Source organism: Sodiomyces alkalinus (genome assembly GCF_003711515.1).
Source record: "Sodiomyces alkalinus F11 unplaced genomic scaffold SODALscaffold_7, whole genome shotgun sequence".
Classification (NCBI taxonomy): Eukaryota; Fungi; Ascomycota; class Sordariomycetes; order Glomerellales; family Plectosphaerellaceae; genus Sodiomyces; species Sodiomyces alkalinus.
Window position 1 is genome coordinate 748,762 of NW_021167085.1, and position 25,190 is coordinate 773,951.

The 25,190-nt window shown below is 52.9% G+C and overlaps 6 protein-coding genes across 6 annotated transcripts; 3 read left to right on the forward strand and 3 right to left on the reverse strand.

Moving 5' to 3' along the window:
• Nucleotides 1-1,865: 1,865 nt before the first annotated feature.
• SODALDRAFT_360960 (hypothetical protein) lies at nucleotides 1,866-4,871 on the forward strand (the record flags this gene model as incomplete). Its single annotated transcript, XM_028614324.1, has 15 exons — nucleotides 1,866-1,946; nucleotides 2,013-2,221; nucleotides 2,303-2,343; nucleotides 2,516-2,668; nucleotides 2,768-2,854; nucleotides 2,936-3,005; nucleotides 3,099-3,190; nucleotides 3,274-3,373; nucleotides 3,407-3,516; nucleotides 3,942-4,013; nucleotides 4,088-4,239; nucleotides 4,312-4,317; nucleotides 4,448-4,524; nucleotides 4,665-4,692; nucleotides 4,848-4,871. The coding sequence occupies 15 exons, from the start codon at nucleotides 1,866-1,868 to the stop codon at nucleotides 4,869-4,871; spliced, it is 1,302 nt and encodes a 433-aa protein (XP_028465069.1).
• Nucleotides 4,872-5,738: 867 nt separating this feature from the next.
• SODALDRAFT_340611 (C2H2 finger domain-containing protein FlbC) lies at nucleotides 5,739-7,051 on the reverse strand (the record flags this gene model as incomplete). Its single annotated transcript, XM_028612969.1, has 4 exons — nucleotides 5,739-5,866; nucleotides 5,927-6,393; nucleotides 6,462-6,669; nucleotides 6,769-7,051. 4 exons carry the CDS (start codon nucleotides 7,049-7,051, stop codon nucleotides 5,739-5,741), a joined length of 1,086 nt encoding a protein of 361 aa, XP_028465070.1.
• Nucleotides 7,052-10,412: 3,361 nt separating this feature from the next.
• Nucleotides 10,413-11,417, forward strand: SODALDRAFT_360962 (hypothetical protein; the record flags this gene model as incomplete). Its single annotated transcript, XM_028614325.1, has 7 exons — nucleotides 10,413-10,428; nucleotides 10,533-10,613; nucleotides 10,768-10,798; nucleotides 10,869-10,902; nucleotides 11,020-11,105; nucleotides 11,213-11,274; nucleotides 11,329-11,417. The coding sequence occupies 7 exons, from the start codon at nucleotides 10,413-10,415 to the stop codon at nucleotides 11,415-11,417; spliced, it is 399 nt and encodes a 132-aa protein (XP_028465071.1).
• Nucleotides 11,418-12,228: 811 nt separating this feature from the next.
• Nucleotides 12,229-13,936, forward strand: SODALDRAFT_351586 (hypothetical protein; the record flags this gene model as incomplete). Its single annotated transcript, XM_028613549.1, has 9 exons — nucleotides 12,229-12,659; nucleotides 12,870-12,907; nucleotides 13,183-13,199; nucleotides 13,323-13,343; nucleotides 13,402-13,412; nucleotides 13,495-13,528; nucleotides 13,575-13,597; nucleotides 13,660-13,691; nucleotides 13,736-13,936. Exons 1-9 carry the CDS (start codon nucleotides 12,551-12,553, stop codon nucleotides 13,934-13,936), a joined length of 486 nt encoding a protein of 161 aa, XP_028465072.1. The 5' UTR covers nucleotides 12,229-12,550.
• A 2,137-nt stretch (nucleotides 13,937-16,073) lies between these two features.
• SODALDRAFT_334350 (DRMBL-domain-containing protein) lies at nucleotides 16,074-19,192 on the reverse strand. The gene has a single exon (XM_028612183.1). It carries the CDS (start codon nucleotides 19,177-19,179, stop codon nucleotides 16,237-16,239), a length of 2,943 nt encoding a protein of 980 aa, XP_028465073.1. The 5' UTR covers nucleotides 19,180-19,192; the 3' UTR covers nucleotides 16,074-16,236.
• A 1,048-nt stretch (nucleotides 19,193-20,240) lies between these two features.
• Nucleotides 20,241-24,054, reverse strand: SODALDRAFT_279783 (hypothetical protein; the record flags this gene model as incomplete). The annotated part of the gene is made up of 2 exons (XM_028608189.1): nucleotides 20,241-20,469; nucleotides 20,567-24,054. 2 exons carry the CDS (start codon nucleotides 24,052-24,054, stop codon nucleotides 20,241-20,243), a joined length of 3,717 nt encoding a protein of 1,238 aa, XP_028465074.1.
• Between the last annotated feature and the right edge of the window lie 1,136 nt (nucleotides 24,055-25,190).

Below are 25,190 nucleotides of genomic sequence, written 5' to 3' on the forward strand. Positions count from 1 at the left end.
GATGGGATACTCGGGCTCTTGCTTTTTTTCTTTTCTTTTTTTCTCTTCTTCTTTGACACATGTGGTGGATATACATACCTAGGGGGGGAGGACAGTCTTAGAGCTTCATATTCACAGAAACATCTCAGTCCCGGCTCTGGCCAGCGCAAAATTCTCTGTTCGAGCTCTGACCTATGTACAACGTACAAACCACCCCTTAGGTGTGAAAAGGGACAACAAGAAACTGGGAGTCATGGCCCACGACTCGTGGGGCGAACGAAACTCAACTTAGGTACTCAAGTTAACCTATGGCATGTACAGCTCCCTATCGTTAGAGGGAATACAACAGCGGAGTCTTATTCCCCCGAGGGTTTGAAACTCACAAAGTCGTTCAAACCCCCTTGCGGAGGAGCCTGTAATCACTGCTGGTGTCCAGGAGAGTCACTTCCTGGGTTCCTCGACAATGTATGACAATCAATGTCTCCGGTACATTTACTTGCCCGTCCGTCTGTTTAGACATTGACTAGCGACACCGCCCCACCTTCACTATACCGACTCCCCTCCAACCCCCCAACCTTATCCGCTCGTTGCACACTATGCTTCCCCGCACGCCCCCCTTTCTCCCACCCGCCTTTGACAGCACAGGTACCGAGTACTTTGTCCTACATGTACCAAGCGCGGCCCAATGATGTTTATTATTAGTCCTAATAAATCAGACTTTCTTTGAGCACCATACACAATGACGTAAGGTGACGTCATTGTTGTTTGCTGACGACTCGTGGAATGCCTGGTTGAGTCTGCGCAGATACTGTACCCATACTTAGCCAGGTAAAGTACTTCGTAGTTCAATCATTCACAGCGTACGGATACTTGCCATAGCAAGGTATTCGTACTCCATGGTTGCTACCCTCTCGGGCTTATTCTCCCACGCAGACGAGACTTCTCCCTGCACGGGCCTCAATTCTCTTCGCTGTACACGTGTAGAGGCAATTGACTGCGGAATTGTTGTAAGAAATACTTTGTGGAGAATATACATAGTGTATGTCGGTAACTGGGAACCGTCTAACATTGTCCACTTTATCATACGCGTCCTTCGCTTCTTCCTCCTTGGCAAATACTCCAGATCGTCAGATCGAACTGGGATCGAATCTGCGAATCCGGGGCGGGAGATGTACCTCTACTTTCCTACTTTGTCGCACCGTGTGGTAATCGTTCAATGTGGCAAAAATGGTTTCTACGAATTGAATGGACAGAATCCAGCCACTCCGCCGCTAAACTCCGCACCAATGTCGGGCGAAACCAACTGGACCCTGAAGATCCCATCTCTCAACTCGAGTCCACGGGGTCAAAAATCAAAAACGGTCGGACTACCGAGAGGAAACCTGACTAGCTACGTGTACTTTCCTTGATGGTGTCTGCGTGGTATGCTACGTGTAAATCGCCAGGTTCTCGTCACGGGTTAGGTTCCGCGCCTGCTCTGCCGGCAAACCCCTCTTCCCCGAGCCCGCCGTAAAGCCGGCAGGGGTAGCAGTGTTACTATGTCCTAACTTCCAAGTTCCGGCTTACCCTTGACATGTCAGCCACCACGTGCCCCGAGTACAGTAGTCCTCTTCTCCGCCTGTACTTAGTGTGTCATGGAGAGCGTGAGCCACATTGGTGCCGGTGGGTGAAATAGTCCGAAGGGACGTCCATGCCATGTTTTCCCTAGGTACCTACCTAGGTACCTTACCTTACCTTGTCCATCGTTCCAGAGGTACCGAATACATGGTTGTCTTTCTCCATACCATAAGGTGGTAAGTGCTGGCTCGTCCGCGACTCCGCGGTATGCTCGTGTCGCCTAGCCATTCCGTTATGGCGTATTAAGCGGGGCTTTAGTTCCCCTAGGTATGCCAAATCAGTGCCGGCACCGGTCTGTCCCCTTTCCTCCGTCCGTTCCTCCCTCGCTCTTTGCCGGCCGGTTTCCAGAAGTTCCATCTAGCCCGCCCAATAAGAAGCTATAAGCCAAAAGCTTGAATGAGCTTGACTTCGGATAGAAGGCGGGGCTCTCGTCCCCACCCCACCTGGACTTGACTGCCTTTTCCTTTCCGCTTGCCTTGCCCGCGTGTGGCAACGATCACCGTCCTGGCAGGGCCAGTTGGGGACCACCTGTCACAACACCCACCCCCTTTTGGGCTTCCCTTTTGGGATTCCCATGGAGTCCTCTGTATTCGAAGTACATTACGCATACCCCTTTCATCGGTAGGTGCGTCCTTATTGGTACCCCCGCTCGAAAATCCTTTTTTTTTTTGCTACTCAATTTGAAACACGTGTGCCCACTTTTAAGCTTACGCAGCTCGCAGATGCCCCAGCTACAGGTTCTACCATGTACAAAGTACAAAGTAATCAATTACCTAGGTAGGTAGGTACGGAGAAACCTCACCATATCCCTAACCTCCCCCGGAGCCTTGCGGTGACCGCAGTGGTCCGAGTAGCCTAAGACGACCGGTATACTTCTCCGTCTAATATGTTGCTTTCGTCGACTGACAACAAGGCACAGCGTGGATGAGGCGTCTCATCTACTCGGCGAACGAAGCTCCTCACATCTCGCCGGAGTTGCGACAACCTTCTCACTCTATCTCTCCGCATCGACGTGAGCACACCCACTCCACTCATGGTATTGCCAGCTTGTATGTATGCGTACCTCGTATGCGTGTGTGTATGGTTCATATAGAGTACACGGCTCAGCGGGATACTAACTAATTACTGTGATACCGTAGTGTACATACAGTAGCCAACCATGGTTGACCAGAAGACATTGGTCGGGCCTTCAGCCAATTCAGCGGCTCCTCAACCCATCTGTGCCTCATCTCAACCTCAGTTCTCACTCTGCTGGAGAGTACTGTAGCTCATAATTACCCGGGCTTTCTTTCTCAAATTATAACCACCCCGGCACTTAAAAATGTGTCCAATTTTCCAGTCATAGGCGCTATGTTCGACGCAAGGGCAGATATGCCGGCGCGCGCCGCCGACGACTACACACTCCCGGGGTGCTTAGGCGACCTTGCTTAAGACAAAAAGACCCCTCCGACGGATGGTGACTGTGCATGAGGCACCAAATGGGCTTTCTGCCCCTGACTCAGTCTTGTCCACAAGGCTGATATGTCAGTCTACGAAGGATTCCGCTTTATCAGTGCAATATCAGCTCAACCGACGCTGGACTCCCCCTTGATGAGTTGCCGGGAGTCCAACCCTTTCTCAGTCCGGGTTATTCGGAGGGCTATCTAGAAAAGACCTCCGCAAGGCTTTGTGGTTCAGGAGGCCACGCGGCGTCCAGAGGACGCCCGGTATGTATTGGCCAGTTACCCGGGCGCCATAATGTCGATCACCACCCCCTGAAGGAGCGGAAACAGCCCATGTGCCGGACTCGCTGATCTCTCCGCGTCATCAGTCTCAGCTCCTTCTTCCTCCCCTCTTCGTCTCTCCATCGTCGTCGGATCGCCGTGGACAGATCAGATGACAATAATAGGAAACTAACCACGGAGACGGAGGCAAGAAACAGTCTGGTGGCTGCATGGCAGATCCCCCTCTCAAGGAGAACCGAGGGGGGGGGGAGGGGGGGAGGGGGAGAATCATTACTCTTCTCTGCCATCTCCATCCACTGCCTCGGGCAGGAGTTAAGCATATTTCCAAAAGTAGTTCCCCTTTCATCGCCGATCGTCGCTCGTTAGCCGGCCCTCCCATCCCTCCATTCCCCCTATCCCAACCCCCTATCGCCTTACTCTTCCACTTCTGACTCCACCAATTGCCTGGCTCTGGTTACAAAACACGTTTATCCCTGCCAGGCCCTTTAACCACGAGCAAATAAGCTTCCTGATACCATCCCGTCTCGACACTAACGTCAGGTCAGGGATCATGTTACCCTTCGTCCCATGGACCCTAGAAGCAGCGGATGTACGCGTAGTGCTTGCTACCTGGTCTGATAGTCCATGAATTGGAACAACAACGGGGAAGGCAGCTAGAAAAGGAGACAGGCGGCGGCGGTTCAGAGTTCCCCAGTCAAGGACGGGCAGGAGAGCAAAAAAGAAATGGGGGGAACAAAGAGAAAAAGAAAGGGCAGAGATCGCCCGAGGGGCCCGGCCCATGGGGCCATGCGATGCGATGCATGAACGGCACTCGAAGGATCGTCAATCAACACTTTGCTCGCTCTGGGGAGGGATGCTCCGTAGGAAAAGGGGATTCATAGTTGTCATCTCCATCGCCCCGACATCCCGTGTCTTTATTGTAATGCCGAATCCGTCCATTGTATCTGACAACTTAGCCGCTTCTCACGCCGGCTGACCTGTCGGTCGACAGCATTGGGTAGCATAAACAAAGACATCTTGCAGTACCTACCAGGCCAGTACTTTAGGCAAAACATCGGGAAAAGATGATAGTACGGAGTCGTTAGGACCTTTCATGATGCGTCGGGTGCTTCTGCATGTCGATATAGCCATATGCCGTCAAAACATTCCGTGGCATGAACCGCCTCGACCGCCTCTCTCTCCCGGCCCTGACCTGTCTTAATCTGTGAGCTGATCGCTAGGAAATCAAAGAACCAGCCAAAATCGGGTGACCCCTGGAGCTAGGAAGCCGTACTCCACCCCTTTCCATCTCTCCCCTGCTCCCTACTCATGACCTCCTTCCACATTCTTTTCACAGATGGTCAGCCAGCTTGTGCGTGCCGAGTCCGTCATAGTGTGAAGAAATAAACTGGTTTGTTGGTACAAGGCCTCGGGCTAGCCGTCTTCCAGCGAGCGAGGGCGGACACTAAGAATATGAACAATAGTCACAACAATATCCCCACCGCCCGTGTCTGGCTATGATTTTTTCTATGATCACAAACAATGTAGCCGCGGGAGTATGTGCGGAAATGACAGGATGGGTTCTCAGAACACGCAGCCATAAAAAGTTAAATGCATCAGCCGTGTCCCACTCTCGCAGTGTTCGCCGCGGATGCTAGGCTCCTGCAAGAACCTGCGTGCGTGGGCGCGTAAAGCCAAATCAGAAACGGGGGAAGTAGGCCTTGACCCCTAGAGACAGGGGTCACAGAGCCATTTGCCGTATAATGTTCCGTAACGCCGTGATGAGGGTATCACCGGATCCTCCCTAGTCCAACTGGTAATCGTTCCAGTTCCCTTTTACCCCTCTTAGTCCAACACGCCAATGAATGGAGTCGAAGTGTCGATATCAGACACCTATAGAGAGCTCCTCATGAAGCCGCTTCATGGGACCGACTGCCGTGGTTGTGAACATCCTGAAACGCTGATCGAAACGAGTCGCAGTGTGGGTGTCATCCCTAATTGGCCCATTTATAAGGACAGCTCCGGATGCCACCATGGGTGCCGATGTGGTGTCCCAAATATTCCGTCGAAACCTGAGACCGAGAGAAATCGTCGCGCAAAAATAAACCCCTTCCATCCCAGTAGACCCAGTTGTGACCGATTATTGGACTTCTTTTCTTCGCTCCCAATAATGACGGAAAAGACTGTAATGAAACGTATCGTGAACAGCAGGGTCGTCTATCATATAAGCCTGTATGTAGGGTGGTCCCGTGACGGGGAATGGTCGTGACGGAAGTTATTTCGAACCCCGAAGGAAATAGGAGGATTTCTCATGCGAAACGATCATTGCCGCAAAAAGCGGCGGCGGCGGCGGCTTATGGTGGATCATGTGTAACTTGGGCATAGGCTCCGAAGATGCCAAGGTAAGAAATTCACAAGGGAAATGCATGTTCCGGATCATCATTCAGAATGATGGTCCTCGGAACCTGCCTCTGATCTCGCATCCCCTTTATGTACCTTTTTGTGGCGGCGGAGGTTGGAAACGACCGAGAAGTGTCGGCCACAGCCCTCAACCTCGCAGGCAAACGCTGGTTCTCGATGGTTAGCCGGAGCAGTTACTTTTTCTTTTTAGCGGGATAGTTTCTTACGCTTCTCGCCAGTGTGGCTGTACATGTGCGTCTGGAGAGATGACGGGCGGGTGAATCGTTTATCGCAGACTTTGCACTTGTGCTTCTTCTGTGTGCTAGATGATATCTTGGAGCTGAACTGGCCCATCATTGACTGTGGAGCTGGAGGTGCCTGGTTGAGCAACCCGTGCGGCCGGGGCAGGGTACGAGAAGTGACGGACTCGATATCCGAAGTCGAATAGTCACTAACGGAATCTGCGCCGTAATAATTGGCGAAAGCGCCGCCGGAAGAAGAGACCGAAGAGCTGGTAGAGTGCGTAGCCGGGAATCCATACGAGTCACCAGAACCCCTCTCGTTCCGAGTCCCATAGATATTTCGGGGCGTCTCCTGGCTCATGGCTAGCATGCCGTGGCTCGCATCAATGGCGTCGGCGAAACTCCTCCTGTCGTCGTGCAGGGCCCTGCGATCAAAGTCAGTCAACGGGTTCCTATGGGTCCGTCGCGGAACGGGCGAGTCCGCCAAGGACGTCGAACCGAGAAGCGGAGGGATACTGACGACTGAGAAAACCTCCTCGCGTGATCCTGTTCGGGGGGGAGGGCAAAAGCCGATCTCACAGGCGCGGGGGCGTAGCCCATGGACTCGTATGGGGCTGGGGAGGCCGTGTATGAGGCGTTGACGGGTGATGCGGAGGATGCGTAGCTGCTGGCGGCATCACTGTAGTGGGAAGCAGAGGTAGGGTGCATGCGGTCGATGCCGAGAACGTCTTGATAATATGTGAGCAAAAAGAAAAAAGGAAGGGTTTACCTTGCAAAACGAAGGGGGAGAAGGAAGTCAAAGCCTGTGGCTGACAGAAAAGGCTCACCTGTTGATGCGGCGGTTACAGGAATCTGACCGTAGGAGCCCATGGAAGCGCTGCTGCTCGTGCTTGCGCGGGTGGCGTGTGACCTGTCGAGGCCCAAGCTGGGATGATGAAGGCTTTGATTGCCATTGACATAGAGCGGGTGGCTGCTCGGCGCCGAGGACGTGGGACCCCAAGGATTGGAGAATTGGGGGCCGGCGGTGGACGAGGAAGTCGGGTAGGGAGGCATGTGGTCCAAGTTCAAGGGTCCAAATCGTTGATGTGTAGAGTCTAATGTCATGGTCATGATCAATGGAGTATCTGCGCGGGCGGGACTCCTTCGAAGAAAGGCTGGCAAAGGTTGGCGAGTAGCTTCGCTGATCAGATGCGCGTTTCCGTCTTTGAAGGGAAAATAAAAGAAAAGAAAAGAAAAGAAAAAGCCAAGTCGTAACACAAGACAGATCAGATGAGACTAGAAATCTTTCCCCCCTTTGGAAGAAAACGAGAGACTTCGATGTTGGGGGATCAGCGAGGTATATGTGCGTGTAGCGGACTGCCGACACACACATCCAACCCGCACGGCTTGCACCAGCGGGAACAGAGACCCAGTGGTTTGAAGGGCCCGGGGTGGTAGTCTGAAGCCTGTCGCACACTGGTCAGTGGGACGGGGGTGGTGGAGATGCCTTTCTGGTGCAGTCTGTTGCCCTTGGGGAGGATAATGTACAACGTACAATGTAGAGCTGTGACGACTCCCGACTCGGAGTGATCGACAGACCAAATGTCCCGTGGGAGACAGGCCCAAAAGCGACCAGGGTGAAGGGGTCGATTAAGTACGTGTACGTTGTAGGGAGATATAGGTCCACACAGCCTGGCTGGGACTGGGAACCGGGGTGGACGGGGACGTGGAGAGAGAGAGAGAGCGCAATAGCTAACACTTTCTCTCGAGGCTGTATTCGGCCCCCAAGGCTTCTTCCAAGTTTATGAACGAGAGATGACAGAAATGACAGAGATAGATGGCGATATGATGTATTATGAGAGTCGAGATGCCGTCCCTGGATTTCTGTTGGGATTTCTTTTCCTTTTTTCTTTTTTCTTCTTTCTTTTTCTCTTATCTCTCTGATTCGATGCCGAATAGAAGTGAATCCAGGGCTTCAACACGTGAGTATGGGTTCAACAACTTGATGCAGGATTAGTCGGAGAATTCGAGCAACTTTCGCCAAGATCATGTAGCTTCTTCGTCCCGAAGAGGGAATAAAGGCAACTTGATGTGCGAGTCACGCTGGGTACGTGCGTGCTGACTTCGGATATGGTAGGGCGGAGATTCTTTCCAATGATTTGAGAAGCGGAGGGATGATCACGGAGGAATATTATCAAGGCTGTCCTCGTCGAGGCTATAGAGGAGAGGAGATAACGCTTTTTAATTCCTTGTGGGTCGTGGAAAGTGACGGGCTGGAGCCGTCCCAGTGCGTAAAAAGACGACGAAGCTATGATGTCGGTCGGTCTTTCTGCAAAAAAACTACGAATACCTTCGTACCTAAGGTACCTACCTAAGGTACCTTTACTCCGTATGTGAAGTAAGGTACGTGAAAGGTGCCTATGTGAAGGTGTGAGTGGGATGGGAAGTTTGGTGCGTATGTACATGTACAACGACTAAAGGCGAATAATTAGGGAGTACGTTGTAAGAACCAAGGTGGGGAAACTGGGGAAGGGGGTGTGCACTGTGAGGTGAAAGGGGAGGGGGGGCGGGGGGGTGGTGCTTCATTCCTGCGGCCAGGGTATAGGTGGATAGAACACAGTCCTGTGGTTGTATAGGTACATGTGTTCGTTCGGGGATGGAGTTTCGAGGCTGTTATTCAGGGGGTGACCTGGGGCCATTCATGGTTTGCCTCATACATTTGAATCAATTGCCTACCAGGTGATGTTGAACTTTTGATGCTCTTATAAGAGCGATCTTATATATTACGCCTATAAAGTCAGGTATTTATCTTTTGTAATTAAAACTTGGACGAGTCCTGGTCTTCTGGAGATGGCTAAGATATAACCATGAGCCTGGTGACATCCCTTGACTACCTACAGGGAGAAACATTACCGATGCAGAGGACTTGATTAAAACTGAAAGGCTGCCGTTCTTCTCGACGTCCCGGGCCAAACATCAGAGCGGACGTCGAGAGGAATTCGGATGAAAGCACGGAGACCCTTCGGCCGAGGGATATGCAGGGACTTGTGTCCGGGTGTACTCCGTACTTAACCTTTGAATTTCGGCTGTGTAAAAGAAGTAAAAGGAATAAAATAAATAAAAAAAGGGAAAAAAGAAAAGAAAAGAAACCTCGCCGTGAAGTATTCTCCGTACGGATTTATTTCGACACGACCGTTTCAACGACCGATGGGAGTTTATTACCTAGCCCGGACTACGCACCCTAGCTAGGCCTTGTTAGCTTGCCCTGGCAAGTAGGTAAATGCTCGTACGCAAAATAAAGCCGGTTCCTGGTATATATATTGCCGGCTAATATTGGTCGTTTCTCATAGGCGGCGGCATTTGATCTTGCCCTAGGACAAGGCATGCGTGCAAGTCACGTTCACATGCCTAAGGTACCTAGGTATATAATAAATGAATGCACGTCTATCTCTAAGAAACCGAACAGAAAAAGCATCGCTGCCGTGAGGAGCCTTGTAGCTCAACAAGTTCGATCTCCCCACTGAGTTCGCCTACTATTCACTCTCCTGCCCTTCGTAATATACTGGGCAGACTTGGGGATGCGAATAAAATAGACAACTCAATGGCATTTAGATAGGTAGTATACTGATTACTCACACTACTCTAACTACCGTAGACGTGTCGGTTGTGGGCCAAGGGAAGTTGCAAAGACAGCACGGATAAGTTATAATGTAGGGATACATTCCAGAGGGGAACGAGGAAGAGTGGGGGATGGAAATGGCAACTTCGACGAACGGCGCGTGGGTTGGGGTGTGAGTATACCTATGCATGGATACCATGTACCAGAAATCAAGTGAATGCAACGTCCCACTGGCCCGCTCATTTCTGTTTGTCATGTCCAACCAAGTCGACTAAGGTAGAGGGAAAAGGGGGTGGGAGAAAAGAAAGCGGATCTTAGGGCGGGTCTCCAAGATGTCAGTGCAGTGAACAACCAGTGACGTAAGGTATGTTGACTTAGTGCAGTTGTTTCGAGCAAGGGCCTCCTGTTGAAACAACCAAACCCTTATCCACACCACAGTCTATTACAGTGCAGAACACTGTATCATTCCCCCCACCCACCCTATTTGATTTCTCTCCTTCCCTGGTTGATGCCCTGGCTCTCAAAGTACCTGTAAGATGAGGTAAATGGAGGTATATACGTAAGGTCCCTTACCGTCCCATCCACAACCGAACCTCGGGTACCAGGGTTCAGTGTAACCTCTAGGCGCGGGAAACCTTCGAAGGTACTAATTAAGCACGGCTACGGAAAAGAAACGACCAAGGCATCGTCTCAAACTAAGGAGGCATCAACGCCGTATATAGGGAAGAATGCTCGGTGTCGTCATGTGTCTCCTATAATAATTACGAAGTAGTGTACGAATAATCGACTTGGCATCGATGCCATGCTTCTTCTATTCCCCGGACCGCTCGTAGATCCATTAGTCTAAACTGCCGCCTGCCTTGTCGCCGGATCATGGGACGTCTTGCGGGTATGGGATGACTATACCTACGTGTACTTTGTAAGCGAATTCTTTGCTGGATCACTAAGGTATAAATCGCTTTTATTTATTTATTTATTCATTTCATTTCATAGCTGCAGCCACCTTGGCTGCACGACGACAGAGATCTCATTTCCCGCCCGAAGCCGCGGTAGTTGACGCAGGCCCCACCCTCTGTACTTGTACTCGGCCTCATTCCCAATTTAGCTAACCCTCGAGGTAGGTCGCCGTTTCTCTCGTCGTGTCGGTACTAACATAGGACTTTCCATCACTCGTCGGTCTCCCCCACTCCCGGCCGTCGACGGACTTGAAACTAAACTCACTGTACAGTCTCTCTCGAGTTCCCTCACTGCGACCACACGTCATTAGCATTCCCCTAACAACATCTGCCATGAATAAGGGAGAGGTGTTATTGGCAACATGGCAGTCAGTGCCAGGGACAGCGACATCTTCAATGACGCCATCGTCATGTCTTAAGATTATTAAAGCTACGTGCCACAGGAAAAATATACAAACTGAATGGCTTCAACTGACGTATAAGGTAGGTAGATAACTTTAGTCCTTGAATCTGGCCGTTCAAAGCTGGCCGTGTTGTTTTGCGACGCGGACACGAGGCCCTTCTTCCTAGTTCACGTGTCGTCTTCTGCGCAAATGCTACGATACGAATAGTATGGGTGAGAGCGGCCTTATTTCCGCTGGAGGAACCCCGATTTGTTTCGTTTGTGTCTATTCATCTTTCCTGCCTACGGTACATACGGCATCAAAGAGAGCATAGTGCGGGTTGGGTGATTCGGCGTTTCATCTCCTTCGGTGACGACGATGACCCCAAGTCCACCAGTATGGTATTTTAGGTACTTGACGGTCAATTAGAAGGGTTTCGGTACTTGCTAGTGCGAGAATCCACCCGAGAAACCAGGATCTTGGTCCCCCCCTCTCGTGAGATGACGGTAACTGGGATGTTGGAAGTGGCGCTGCGCTAATACAGCGTTATGCCTTCCGCTGCAAGCCAGACAGACAAATACAACGTACTGTGCATGGCATTCTTTTAATAACGCGGCCTGTATTGGCTGGGGGGGAGACAGAGAGAAAACAAGCATAGCGGATTCTCTCCGGCCCCCCATGACACAACCTCTGAGCCTGTCGTTCCCGAAGGTGATTTAACCACCAATCACCATGCCCGCTCAAAGACAGATATTGGCTGTTGCGGTCGATATGGTACCTCCGTATATAGCCTTAAGGACACGCGACAGAGACAGCCTTAACTGTGTACCTAAGTTGGCGTTATGCCTTAATCAAATAAAAGGGAGGAATACCTTACAAAAGGCGCGTAAGCACTAATCAGTTCGTGCAAGTGCCTGTTTGGACAAGTGCAAGCCACAAGACGTCTCCGTGCCAATTTTTTTTTTGCTGTCTATATCGCCTATGTCGGCCGAGAGCATTAGGAAATTATACGGAGTACTTAGATCCTGTAATGTAATCGTTTATCGGGAAGTCCTTTAGAATCACAGCGTAGTATTCTATTCGTACGGATATTTTCATCTCAATTATAAAGTCCTGCTAAGCCAGTTAAGAAGACACGCATACAGCGTAAACCCAGTCCGGCAACATGAAACGCGCTAGACAAGGAACCCTTAATTAAGGTGCAAATCAGCCCCAGACGCCCTGTCCGAGATCCACTCTCGAGGGGCTGGAAAAGGTACAGACACGTACCCTACCAAGTTATGTACAACGTACTTCATAGAAGGGCAGACATCTAATCCCAGACTAAGGCAGTAGATTTGGCTCCCCTTTGTCCTCGGAGATTCAACGGCACGTCAGCGCTGATCCGGGAGCAACCTTTTGGCTTGTCTTTCCTATCCGCCTGGTTCGGACGATCGCGTCCGACCTCATCCAAGGCAGAAGGCTGTGGACGAACAACTGTCGTGTTCAACTCCACACAGCTCCGGAGCTGTTGCCGCATGCGTTATGGAAAGGCTGAGCGTCCGGAAATAGTGACCACTGGGTAATTAGCCATGGGCATTCGAAATCGAAACCCCTCCCCCCACCTTTTTTTCCTTCCCCAGAGTGCGAAGCCAGCACCTGACCGCTGGACGACGTTGATCTTTGTTCCGAAATGCCCTCTCGGGACCTCGGACATCGATCGGATGTTCCGAATGTCCCGATGTCCGGACCGTGGCGGACAGATCGGCTAGTATCTGGAAAGAAAGATGATGAGATGCTAGGTACCTGGTTTTTGAAGGAGCCCTTGACAGCACGTTGAAGAGGGACAGATACGCTCGTCCAAATGTCAATACGCCACTATACAAGCGGAATTGCGGAGAAATACAATAGGACAGGATGTATCGGTTATAGCTAGGAGATGCCTTTCATTTCTCCTTGATATTTGTGTCTTTTTTTAGAACACTTTGACTGAGTGCGTGGGTCTTATTTAGACTGTGCGAATCCGGCGCAAATACTGTATGAGATGAAGGTAGGACGACCCGACCCAGCAATGTCGAGACTCCACCCACCCTTTGCCCTAGGTAGCAATGACAAGGCATCCTCTACCTTAATTGACGAGGGGCTACCTTGGTGTATGTACGTTGTACGTTGTACTCCGTATATGTCGCGGCATCCAACAAGACGGCGTGGCCCTCAGTAAGGCAATGTCGATCATAACTGATTGCAGTATGATTGTGATCAGGGTCATGGTCGCTCGTAGCCGCACAACCTTGTTGTCTACACGTGTACGTGTACTTCGTTTAGTATAACGTACTGTTTCCGTACGTACCTACACCTGTACTAAGGTATATCAATGCATTTCTTCGGCAGCGGATGGCTTTTACCATGAGGTTACGAGATCAGAGCAGGTATCGGGCAGCTTGACCCCTGCTGTAGCATGTTAGTATTTGGGCGTCCTATGTACAGTATGCTTATAACAAATCTTGGAGAGAACAGAATAAGGTACCTAACCCGAATACATAGAGTGAATGGCAGTACGTGCCTTAGTAGAACTGGGGACGCGCGTCTTTCTGCAGACTCATGCATTGGTGCATTAGCGTATACACTTGACTCGAGGAAACCCGCCTGGGCAGGAACGAAAGGACACGAGGTACGAGGCACACTCTGTGTGCCGTATTGGGGCTTACTATCCGTAGTGATGCCGACGACACTGTCACCAGTGTGTATCCGTATCCGTAGCAATAAAAACTCGTTCACAAATATACGCTGTACGTTGTATAGCATTGGACACGTTCAAAAGTAGCCTCAGCCGGGTAGTGGCGAAACCGAGCATGGGCTCTAGCTCTTGACCCCACAGGATAGGAAATTAGCGCCGGGTTCAGATGGCTCACAGCCTATGGACGCCACGACGCACTGCCGGCCGAGATCCAAGTGCCGAAGGTTGATGCGCATTTACCTCTTTTTGGTGGTGATCGTCACCAAAAAGGTAGATAAGGTTGGGAAACGTGCCAGACAGATGTTTACCCGCCCGTTGGGGCACTTCCGCCTCGTCCCTTAAGGAATTTCTAGTCTTTCGAGAATCTTTCAGATACCTGAGTATAGGAAAGAACTTTGTGGTTTCTCCTCACGTTGCCTTCCTGGCCATGATAAGGGGCAACCGGTCTCTCTTCCTTAAACTTACTGGAGCATGTACGGAGTACTCTGTAGAATTGTCAACGGCTAACATCAACGAATGACGTCAAAAGAGCTAGTTCACTGAGACTCCTGTTTAATGGGAAGGAAAACCCGAAACAGCAAGGGCGTCCCGCTGCCACCAGTAACGGAGTACAGTACGGATAGCCACGTACGGGTACTTGGCTAGTTGTTCGTACGTTGTACCTGCGATGAAAGGAACAGGAGTCAGAGCAAAGACAGGCAATAGCCACATCGCAACATGACTTCCGTTGAGCAAAGTGCGAGAGACGAGGTCGATGAGATCAACCGGGGTACGCACCCGAAGCATTTATTTAAAACCTTTAAATCTGCATCCTCAGCACATCCAGCCTACGAGATGGGAAAGCTATTCTACTCTACGGTAGTAACGGTACTACGTCGTGGCCTTTGTGCTATCCCCCGACGATCGACTAGGTGCCAATCTGGCCCGTAGAGTCCCTGGAGCCACTCTCTACTGAGTACATACGTCCTACGATCGAGAAGCATCGCCTTCAGAATACACATATATGGCATCTTAACCCAAGGCAGTTTTCGGACGGGCCATGGCGAAGTAGATGGTGGAAAATGACGCAACAGTGCTTTCCAGTGGCACAACAACCCGACGTCCCGAAAACCTGGCTAAATAAAACATCTGGCCCTTTTGGGATTGACACATTCCGCAACCAACATGGCACTGCCCGAGCTGACCCGAACATGTCGTGTCCAGGCTGTTGACCTTTTCTTTCTTTTTTTTTTTTTTGTTTAAGAAGGGGAAGAAAAGAAAAAAAGGCCTTCTGCGGTGTGATTACAGGGCAATGCTATCTGGGTCGAAACTTATCCCCGAATCAGAACGACTAGAGCCAGCACTGGCGCTGACCTACATGCGCTGACCGATGTGCCCGGCTTCCACAGGAGGTGGGTGTCTCGGGATAGAATCACTCCGACAGATGATAGGATTGCTCGAAACTACTTCGTAATACGAAGTAAAGTACGGGCAGTTTCAAGGATTGCCATCAATATCCATGCAGTTTGCTGCGCCAATGACCTATGATTCGTGGCTTACTCTTCCCGAAAGTGAGACATTCACCTAAGAGGGATCTCCCTTGTCTTGTCACGAAGGACAATGTGTGTGCGAATGCCAGGGATGAGCGTGTTCGAATCGGTATCTCACATCGGCAAAAAGCCAGACATTGCCGAGACAAAGCCCGCCGCCAAAGGATAATAAGCTTTTCCTCGGAGTGCACGTTCGGCGACCACAATATCGAGGGCAAGGTGTTGTCCCCCCGCCAACAGCCCTTCGCTCGTGCTGGCTGAAATTGAGCTGCCCTATCAACTGACCAAGTCACCATGCGCTGCGAGAGAGAGCTTGGGTGAGGCGGATCATTCTTTGCTTTTCCCTCCTCCTCCCCTTTGTCTTCATGGCAGCACTCCTCACGCAAAGTGCCAATCAAACCATACTGGGACGAGCCCGTGTAGCATAGCAGAGCTTAAGTTGAGCGTGAGATGAGCCTCGTGGCCGGCGCAGGACAAAAAAAACTAGTTCCGTCTATCATCCGTTCCCATGGGTTCATTTCAGCGAGAAATCAGAGGATCGTAGCACCGCGGCATCCGTCATAGATGTCCATCTCCCGCTGCGTCACTCGAGACAGCAGACTTTGTGTCAGTGCACGACTGGCCCGAAAAGAAAGTCAATTGCTCAAGTCCGTTTATGATCGACACGAGACAAGACACCTCGTAGCAAGGAAACTGGGTTGAGAGGCCTTCTTGTTTTTGGGCCCTTTATTTTTCACACCCTGGGGCGACGCCTAACTGGAACGAACGACTTGATGGAAAAATGTCGGCATCCTGCAGCACTGGCATTAGTGTATGTCTTTTGTTGCTGGCTACGAAGCATCTCCGCCTCGACAACCGCTGAGGCTTGATGGGCGTCCCGGGAGATATTGATTTTGTATATGTGCCTTGCTAGACACGACTGGAATCAAGCACGACCGAAACGACAGTGTAAGTACCTTAGGTAGCCAAGTAAGCATGTGGGCGGCAATAGAGCCCTATCTTTCCAATCGAGTACTCTACATCCTTTTGAGCAGATACGTACATGTACAATACAGAACACCACGGCCCCTGCTGAATTGCATCGTGAATGTATAACCGACGAGCAGAGCATCCTCACCACCATGCCCCTCCTCCCCTACCGTCCTTGCCGTCCCAGAGCGTGATGCCCGCCTTCCCTTCCTCGCCTTCCCCCCCGTCCTCCCCCCGGACAAGCGGGATCACCAGCCCCCCCCGCCTCCTCTCTGCCACCCACCGGTCCGTCCACCCTTTCATGCGCCGCCTCGACGCCTCGCTGCCAACATTGACGGTGGGGACGATCCGCTCAATGCGCAGCCCCATGACAAAGAGCGCCAGTTCCCGGAAACTGCTGTGCTCGCTGTACGGCACGCCGAAGCACATGGCGTCGCGCGCGCTGCCGCGCTGGGGCGTCATGTCGCGGACGGTAAAGCGAGAACGCCACGCCGACGAGTGGAGCATCTGCGTCGTGGGCACGCTGCCGGGGGTGGTGCTGGCGGTGACGGAAACAGGCGCCGCTGCTGCTCCCGGTGCGGATAAAGAAGAAGAAGAAGAAGATGCCGAAGCAGGACGGGGACGGTAATTCCACCCAGACGGCCGGAATCCGACGATGCGGCTGAAATGCGGGCGGTACGAGTCGAGGTACTCGCGGAGTGTCTCGGCGCGGATCTCCATGAGCATCTGCATGTGGACTTGGGCCTCGAGCGGGTTCGAGGTGAGGAGCGCCGTGAGCTCCGGGTCGCCGAGCTTGGCGCAGATGCGCATCTTGGCCGGGGACGCGAAGATCTTGGTGTTGAGCGCCTGGGCTAGGGCCTTGCAGATGCGTTCTTTGCCGATGGAGTAGGTGCCGCAGATCACCAGGAGGCGTTGCCGAGGGGTAGGCGGGTTCTTTCCCGTTCGGTTCGAGAAGAAGGAGGAGTCAGCAGTGGAAGTCTCAGCCTGCGCCACTGTCCCGTCGTCGTCAACTGCTGACGATTCTTGCGGGGCGTCTGCCTGCTTAGCGGAGATAAAGAACTTGCTAACAGAGGCGGTGGCGTTTTTGCGGCCTAGGCGGTCCCAGAGGTCGTCTGTAGAATTGGGATCCGGGGACAAGGAGGCGCAGAGCTCCGCGCAAGCGCGGACGACATCCTCCTGCGGCGGAAATGAGTAGCGTGGGTTTAGGTAGGTTGTGTCCAGGTAGCAGACATCGATCTTCTGCTGCCTGGTCTTTCCTGTGATAGCATCTCTGATATACGGCTTGAGGAGCGGGTGGGTGACGTGAGCCGGACAGGCTCTAAAGTCGCCGCAGTGCAGAATACGCTGCGTCTTGGCGTTGGGCCCCTTTCCCATCGTCTTCTCGAAGAGGAACATCGAGCTGCCCGGACAGTGGTTCGCCGGAATCATGGTTACCGTTGCGCCGTCGGTGTCCGGGATCTCGACCTTCTGCTCGAACTCCAGAGGCACCACCCACTTCTCCGCCGTCCTCAACTGCATCTTCACCAGGTCTGCCGTCACAGTGCTGCAATAGATGGGACCGTGGGACCAATTCGCCGTCAGGCCGATGTAGTGGTCGCTGTGGAAGTGGCTCAGGAAATAGGCGTTGCATCCCTTGACGGCCCCATACCGGAACGCGTCTACGCAGATGGAGAAGCCGGGCATGATCTTGTAGAAGGGACAGGTCCGTTCGTAGGCGGGCCTCCCGCGCGACGCCTGTTCTGCAGCCGCGGCGGTCGCCCATGCCGCGCTCTCGGCGTGACTGGACATCAGCTCTGCAAAGGCGGAATTGGATTTGGGCTTGCCTCCGTTCTCGTCGAGGCGGAAGGGATTCATCTGTCCGGGCCGCGGTACGGTAGCGCGGGCAAACCGCTTTCCGAGTTCCGGTCCGTCGACGTTAAGCGGCGGACTGGTGTGACCAGGGTCCTTCTTGTTCGTTTTCTTCTCTGGCTCCGGCAAGGGAATGGGATTACCGTCGAGGCAGGCGTTAACATGCCTTGTCGCTTCGACGGGACTGACTCCCGCGAGGCTTCCGTCGCAAATGGGACAATTCGTCACTGAGGAGTTCTCGGATGACATCGTCTCTGCGGCCGTGTCGGGTTCACCATTCGAGCCGAGAGTATCATCACACTCTGCTGCTTCCAGCCTGGCTTGTTCTTCTTCCATGAATAGCATCATGCGGTACTCCTCGCCACCCGGATAATCATCGAGATGGGCAAACTCTGCTGCAACCGCGGCGTCGTTGTCGTCGTTGTCGTCGTCGTCGTCCTGCTTAAGTGGTGGAGGTGGACAACTCGTGTCCTTTCCCGGGGTCTTAGACTCCACATCTTCAGAAGCGATTGGGACCGGATCGGGGACTTTACCAGGTGTCGAGAATGAAAGCTTCGGCTTGGATGGTGTCTCGGCATCCTCGCTCTCGGTGTCGGATTCCTCGAGGAAAGGGCCTTTTCTCTTCACCGATGGTGTCTTCTTCTTCGCAGATGTTGTTGGTAGTGAATTCCCGGGCGTCTTTGCTGCAAGCCGGCCCTGCCCTCCAGAGCTTGAATCTGCCTCGTCCTCAAACGCATCCTCTTGATCCTTTTCGTTGCCGATCGCTTCGTCCTTGCTCAGCTTCCTCCTCTTGACAGTTGATCCACTCTCGTTATATCGTATATCATCTTCACCAATGATGTCCCCCAGGACGTGGGTAGCTACGGAATCTTCCTGTTTAGAGACGGCGGATGGGCTTGTAGAAGGCTTCACTTCGCCAATGAACAAAGCCTGCTCCTCCTTCTCCGTTTTCTGGAAGAAATTAAGTATGCTAGCGTTTGGTCGGGACGGCTTCTTGGACGGAGGCGGGAATTTAGAGACGGGCCTCCTTGGAGCCATGCTGGATCGTTTTCGGGATGATGTCGGCGTGCCCATTTTCTGGCAGGTAGAGTAGTAGAAGGAGAAGGCGAAGGGTGTCGGGAACGTGATTCGATAGAGAGTCGGCAGAGGCAGTTCTCCATATATCAGTCCCATCGAAAGGCAATAAGGTAGAGCGTCTGTAGTAGTCAAACTCGCGGCGACAGCCGGGCCTAATGGCATTGTCGTGACCTTTTTTGCGTGGGTTTTGCATTCTCCGAACACGAAAAAGCGCGGGGCCGAAGCACCAATTAGTCGCGAAGTCACGTGGATACCTCGACGACTACGACGACTCATGTACATCAGCACTAAGGTACTACCTTACAGTATCTTACCTTAGGTAATAATAAGGTAAGGTACAGAGTATCCAACTCTCGAGTCTTTTGTTTGGACATCAACGTGTTACTCTGTTACTCTGTTACCACAGAAAATACTCCAGTCGAGAATAATAATATTCAGCTATATTCATCTTCCTAACCTCCTTCCTTAACATCGTCACCTTCCCCTTCGCCCGTTGTCTCTCCTTTCTCGCCTGACCAACACCTAACTTACAGAGCGGGTGCTCTTCCTCCTCGCACGACGAAAATATACCAGCGGACCAGCGGGTATCCATGAACCTCTTCACATACCGCACATTATGAGACGGCACAGCAGGCAGAACGCCGGACGCAATGTCAATCAATGTACAGAAGAGGAGAAGAAAAAAAAGAAGAAGAAAATGGGTGCCAAGTTTAGAGACAGCTCCATAGCTGAAGCGAAGCGACTTGCGCTCTGGTACAGAATAGAAGTAGACATTAAGCAAAAGTCGTCAGGTCGTCAAGAATCGAATTACGCATAAAAGCAAAAACAAAAGCAAAGAGCAGAGCATGCGAGATGCCGCCGGGGTCGTCCTCCTCATGGGTGGGACCCCTTACTGTAAGGGCGGACATTCCGTCGCACCTCGCACTGCTTGTTGGGTATCCTCGTCGACGAAGCTGGGTGCGTGTGTGTGTGTGTGTGTGTGTGTGTGTGATGTTGATCCAGAGAGTTTCCTTCATGGTCTCTCGCCGAAATCCCCAGTTGGAAAATGGTGTCGAATCGCAATGAAATCTCATATTTTCCCTTCCCGGACCGTCCGTTTCCGCGCCATGTTCAAATGCCCCCAAACCAACTCCGGCCGGTGAAACAACGAAAAAAAGTCAAAACGCTCTTCTCAGATTTCTTTTTCCCCCTTTTCGAGGTGGCTTTGTTTTGGTTTTCCTTCTTCAGATACGCGGTGCGCCGGGCTCGCGCTTACCCAAGGATTGGAAGAGCTCGGCCGGTGGTATTCTGCTGATGCCGCTCCCCCGGTCGTACATCGACGTCGGCGCTGGTACGTATCCCTCGCGCTTCTTACGAAGGCGGTCCAATACGACGCCTGCGACGACGAGAAGGAACATGAGGCCAAGAGCGATGGCTAGGCCTATTAAGACAACAAACACGAGAGCCATGTTGCTACCACCTGTTCGAAGCAGCTTCGGTTAGCAGTTTCCTCAAATCCACGGAGCACACCGGAACACATCGGAACACGTCGGAACACATCGGAGCAAACATACCTCTATTAGTGAAAAAGTCTTGATGCTGAGAGAAGAGCTGACTGATTGTTCCAGCGTTGTTTCCACTGTTCGTCGTCAGGATGTAGGGTCGGAAGGTAGTCCCGTCGAAGAGGGCGGCTGATGAGGTGCCAAAGTCCGGGATCCCGATGGAGCCCGTCAACATCAGGACTTGGTTTGAGCTCAGAACGTCGGTGTCGTCATGAGAAGACGTCACTGTAAGGACCTGCAAACCGCGAATGACCGTGTCCAAGGACAGAGTCTGCCCAGCAACGTGCCAATCCGAACCATCGTGTTTCATGACGTACACCGATCCATTGGCCGCTCTGCCAGAGACCCAAAGCTGATCTCCGTTTCTAGAGCCTCGGGTGATGACCTCGACGGGGCCTGGCAGATCATCCTGGCCAGCAAATGGAGACCAAGTCTGGTCATCAGCCGTGTACTGCGCGAGCGATGCCGACGAGCCGTTGATGGTCATGTCCCCACCGGCAACAAGGAGACTGTCGCTCGTCCACAGTAGTGCGCTGACGCTTCCCCGAAGACCAAAACCGGGACGGTTCCACTGCAAAAGCTCCGTGTTGTAGTAGCACACACCGGGGCAGTCGAGCGAGCCGGCCGATTCGAAAGCTCCGCCGACGTAGACTTCGCCCGAATCAGGGCGCACCTGGATGGCCGAGACCGTCGCATTGCCGCCGTCGATTGCCGGCGGTTGCGAGTTGAGCGTTCCGCTGGCAAGATCGAAGGTCAGAAGCCCGCGAACAGGGCCATCATTCACCGTGCCAGCGACATCACCTCCCGCGAAGAGAATATCGTCGACGATGGCAAGCGCAACAAAGGTCGAGTTTTCCGAAATGCCGTCTCCAACCCCGCGCACGGCGTTTTCCGCCGATCCATTGATGAAGACGAGGTTGTGAACTGGGGAACCGTTGCCGTCCTCAGCAGTGAAATGCCCGGCAAGAATCGTCACATCATGGTCGTCCTCTTCGTAGAACGCCCCCGTCACGACGCCATTGACGTCGCCTTCAGACAGGATATCGCGGCGGGCGACAGTTGATGACCTGGTAGTTGACGGCTGGATCTTGATGGGGAATTGGCCGAGTGCATTACCATCCTCGGTCAAGGTCACAGCACCATTTGCACCAATGGATGCCGAGCTCATCGAACCCGCGAAGAGCGGACCGCTGTCTGGGATGTCAAGGAGGGAGGCTGTCAAGACGCCACTGTAAACAGGAGCTGTGCCGTCGAGATTCTGCAGCCAGTTTCTCTGGGAAGGAACCCAGATCGCAAACCCGGACACGGGAACAGCAGCATTGTCCCCAAAATCGTTGATCTGATCAAAGTCGCCGGTTATGGCAATCACGGTTTCAGGCTCATCGTCCGTGATGTTCATCCGCATCGGTACCACATGCCAGACATTTCCGTCAACGCCGGCCCCGAGAGCAGACCAGGTGCCGTCCTCGCGGTCGTAGACAGCAACACGACTGAGACCAGAAGCCTGTCCATCCAGAGTGTTCGAGAAGCCGCCACCAACGAAGAGACGCGAGCCCTCCAGGTGCATGGACCTAACTTCGCCGTTCAGCCCACCACTGAGTGTCTGGGGAGACTGGTCGGTCGTATCGATGGCAATGACATTGCGAGCACCATTCGAGGAGAAATTTCCACCGACAACCACCAAGTCGCCCATCGTCTCGAGACTAGTGACGGCAGATCCGGCAGAGAAACCAGCACCCAGTCGGTGAATAGCTGAGCTCGAAAAATTGTTCCTGTCGACGGTGTCGACGGTGGGATCGTAGTCAAATAGTCCGTTAAGGCCGCCGGTGGAGTTGACGAGAGAAAATCCGACCCGCTGCGCCACAATGGTCATGTTTTCCAACGACTGACCTCCAAGAGGAGTGAGGGTAATGCTCGGACGGAAGCCCTCGGTGCTTGCTTCGATAAAGCCGAAATAGATCTGGTCGTACTTATCGAAGTTGTTCGTCTGATAGAGCGAGGTGGTAAAACGGCCGTCAGGGGAAAGAGACATGTCACCGGTCACATTGACCTGGGCCCGCGTCGCACATGTACCGTCCTGGATGCACCCGGGGGTGTACATTTCAACGGAGTAGTTGCCCGATTGTTGAATGTTAGGAAAGAAGACGACGGAAGCCGAATCTTCCGAGATGTCACCGGAAAGCCGAGCGGTCAGGTACCCGGAATTGCTCTCCAGCGAAGGAGACTGTGTCCAGGGGCCAGTCGCCGTAGCGGTGGAAGGGTTGCTGATGCTCAGGCCGCTGCAAGTCGGTTCGTTGAAGTCGTCGATGGCATAAGTAGAGATATCGTCAGTAAACACTTGGATCCCGTTCAGACCGGCCCCCTCGCCGTAGAAGTCGGATATGTCGATCCGGAATGCGTTCATGCCGACGGTGTTGACGAAATGGAAGTCTTGGAAAACCACATCAGGACTGTCGCTCAGGGGACACTCGCTGGTGCACGAGACATTCCGACCGGTAGTCGGGTCGACGTAGGTCATGTTGAGGATTCCGTTGATGGGGAGCGCGGTGAACCGCCACGTTCGGGTTCCCCGTCCGTTCAGGTGCGTGTTGTGCAGCCTGACCTTACTCGGCCGGAAGCCAAACCCGAACGAGGCCTGCCAGAAGCCTGGCGAGTTGTCTTGCAGGAGCCAGGTGTCGCCGGGACCGTCCTGGCCATCTGTCTTGCAGAGGATGTTGCGGGGATCGGAGAAGCCGCCCCTGGTGGAACTTGATCCGGATGTGATATTCGCACTAACCAGATTGATGGCCTGGCCGTCGGGACTATCCGGGGTAGTCGTGTTTCCCAAACCAGTGAAGCGTCCTCCGAAGATGATGTGACCATTCGACGCTTTCGTGATGGAGGACACGGGGCCATTGAAGCCGGCGAACGGGAGGGGAGTCCATCCTTCTCCGTGGACCCACGACATGGCATTGGTCGAATTGGCGTGCCGGAAGCTGCCGCCGACATAAACCCGGTTCGAATCTGAATCGCATAGCAGGGCGTTAACCTGACCCGACAGCCCGTCAAGGGGCACGAATTCGTCGGAAGTAGTGTTGTACATGACGACGCCTTGCGAAGGCGTGCCGTCGACGCTTGTGAAATTACCCGCTATTACCACACCAGCGACGTCGCCCGATTCGAACGTAGACACGCACATATCGTGAATGGAAGCGTCGGTCGACGCGATGGACGCGAAGGCGCCATTGGGCAGCACGGCCAGCAGCGACTCGCTCCCATTCCTCCTCACGGGCCTCTCGCTTTGTCCTTCGAATTCATAGAACGAAATTCCGGTGAAATCTCCCGCCAGTCCTATCCTTCCCAGCCGCGAGAGATCGAGGTCGACTTCGGGGATGGCTGTGAAATCGTTCGCCGACACGAGGGACGAGGCAGCGAGGGCTGCTATGGCGAGAAGTTTAGGGCGGGCCCGGGAATAGTCACGGGGCGCCGCAGAGCGCCTTCGAAAGGGTAACCGCATCGCTGTGGTCGTTCTCGTCTTGTATTAACGGTGGATGGCCGGTCGGAAAGCTCAATGGCAGCAATATGTCGAGGGAATGGTTGTTGGAAACGCGAAAATAGATGTGACCGGTCTTCGAATCGCATTGGCGAGGAGTTTTAAATCAAAAGCTCAATCGCAGCCGGGACTGATCACAACCAGCGATTGACGAGTGGATGACGATTTGACGATTGACTCAGCTATCAATTCGCGTCTTGGTCAGAAGGGAGGGCGTTCTGAGATGCAGTCAATTCGGGCGTCGGTCGGTAGAGGGAAGAAAGGAAAATGTTGATTGTGGGTGGTTCGGAAGCGCGGTGAGTTTTGTTTTTGCATGCGATTGTGAATGTGTCGTGTTTGTTTGTCCGCTTTGATCGTTTTCGCGAAGCTATTCGTACCTTATCCGTACAAACACAAGCGTATTCTGCTGGACCTTTCGTCGGCGAGACAAGGAGGCGGGGAGATCCTTAGTTTTGGGTAGCGTGGTGCGATCGGCCAATCTTGCGGAATGAAGACTTGGTTGGCCTGGGAGACGACGCAGGAGATAAAAAGGGAGGAGGAGAGGGGACGGGAACCTGCTGAGGTACCTGATGGGGAGTACCTGCTCGGTCCCTACCTACTCCGTTGTGTTCGAATGTGGACGCTGTTGGTGCTGATTGGCTGTAAAGTTAAATGCAATGGATCCACTAGCCCTTTTTGTGTGAACTTTTGACGGGTCGTTCCTGAATCCTGAGAGGTACTCCCGTAGGTAGTCTCGAAGAGCTCGGACCTTTTCTGCCACCAAGCCCGTTTAGGTCAAGTGAGACCTGAGCACGGTCCGTGTCTTCGAAGATATAGAGAGCGTCGACGATCAAACGGCGCTTTCGTCTATCTCGGTCAGGAAGACTCGTCCTTCGATCCAGTGATATCAACAAGAAAGTACGGAATATGAAGAAATTTGACAAGAGTGGGAGCCGTACTGTAGACGTGGGTCGCTTGCGGATGGACGAACGATCGAAAAGCGGCGTATCGGGCCAGAGGAAGGGGAAGCGGGTTGATATTCTCGTATTTGCGATTGATCTTCTCTCCCCTTGAACCGTTATTTCGATGAGAGTCGGGTGTCTCTGCGTCCTCCCGCGTTG

Bases quoted from the DNA above. Each gene is read 5' to 3' on its own strand.
- SODALDRAFT_334350 (XM_028612183.1), bottom strand. From the start codon at position 19,179: ATGCCATTAGGCCCGGCTGTCGCCGCGAGTTTGACTACTACAGACGCT.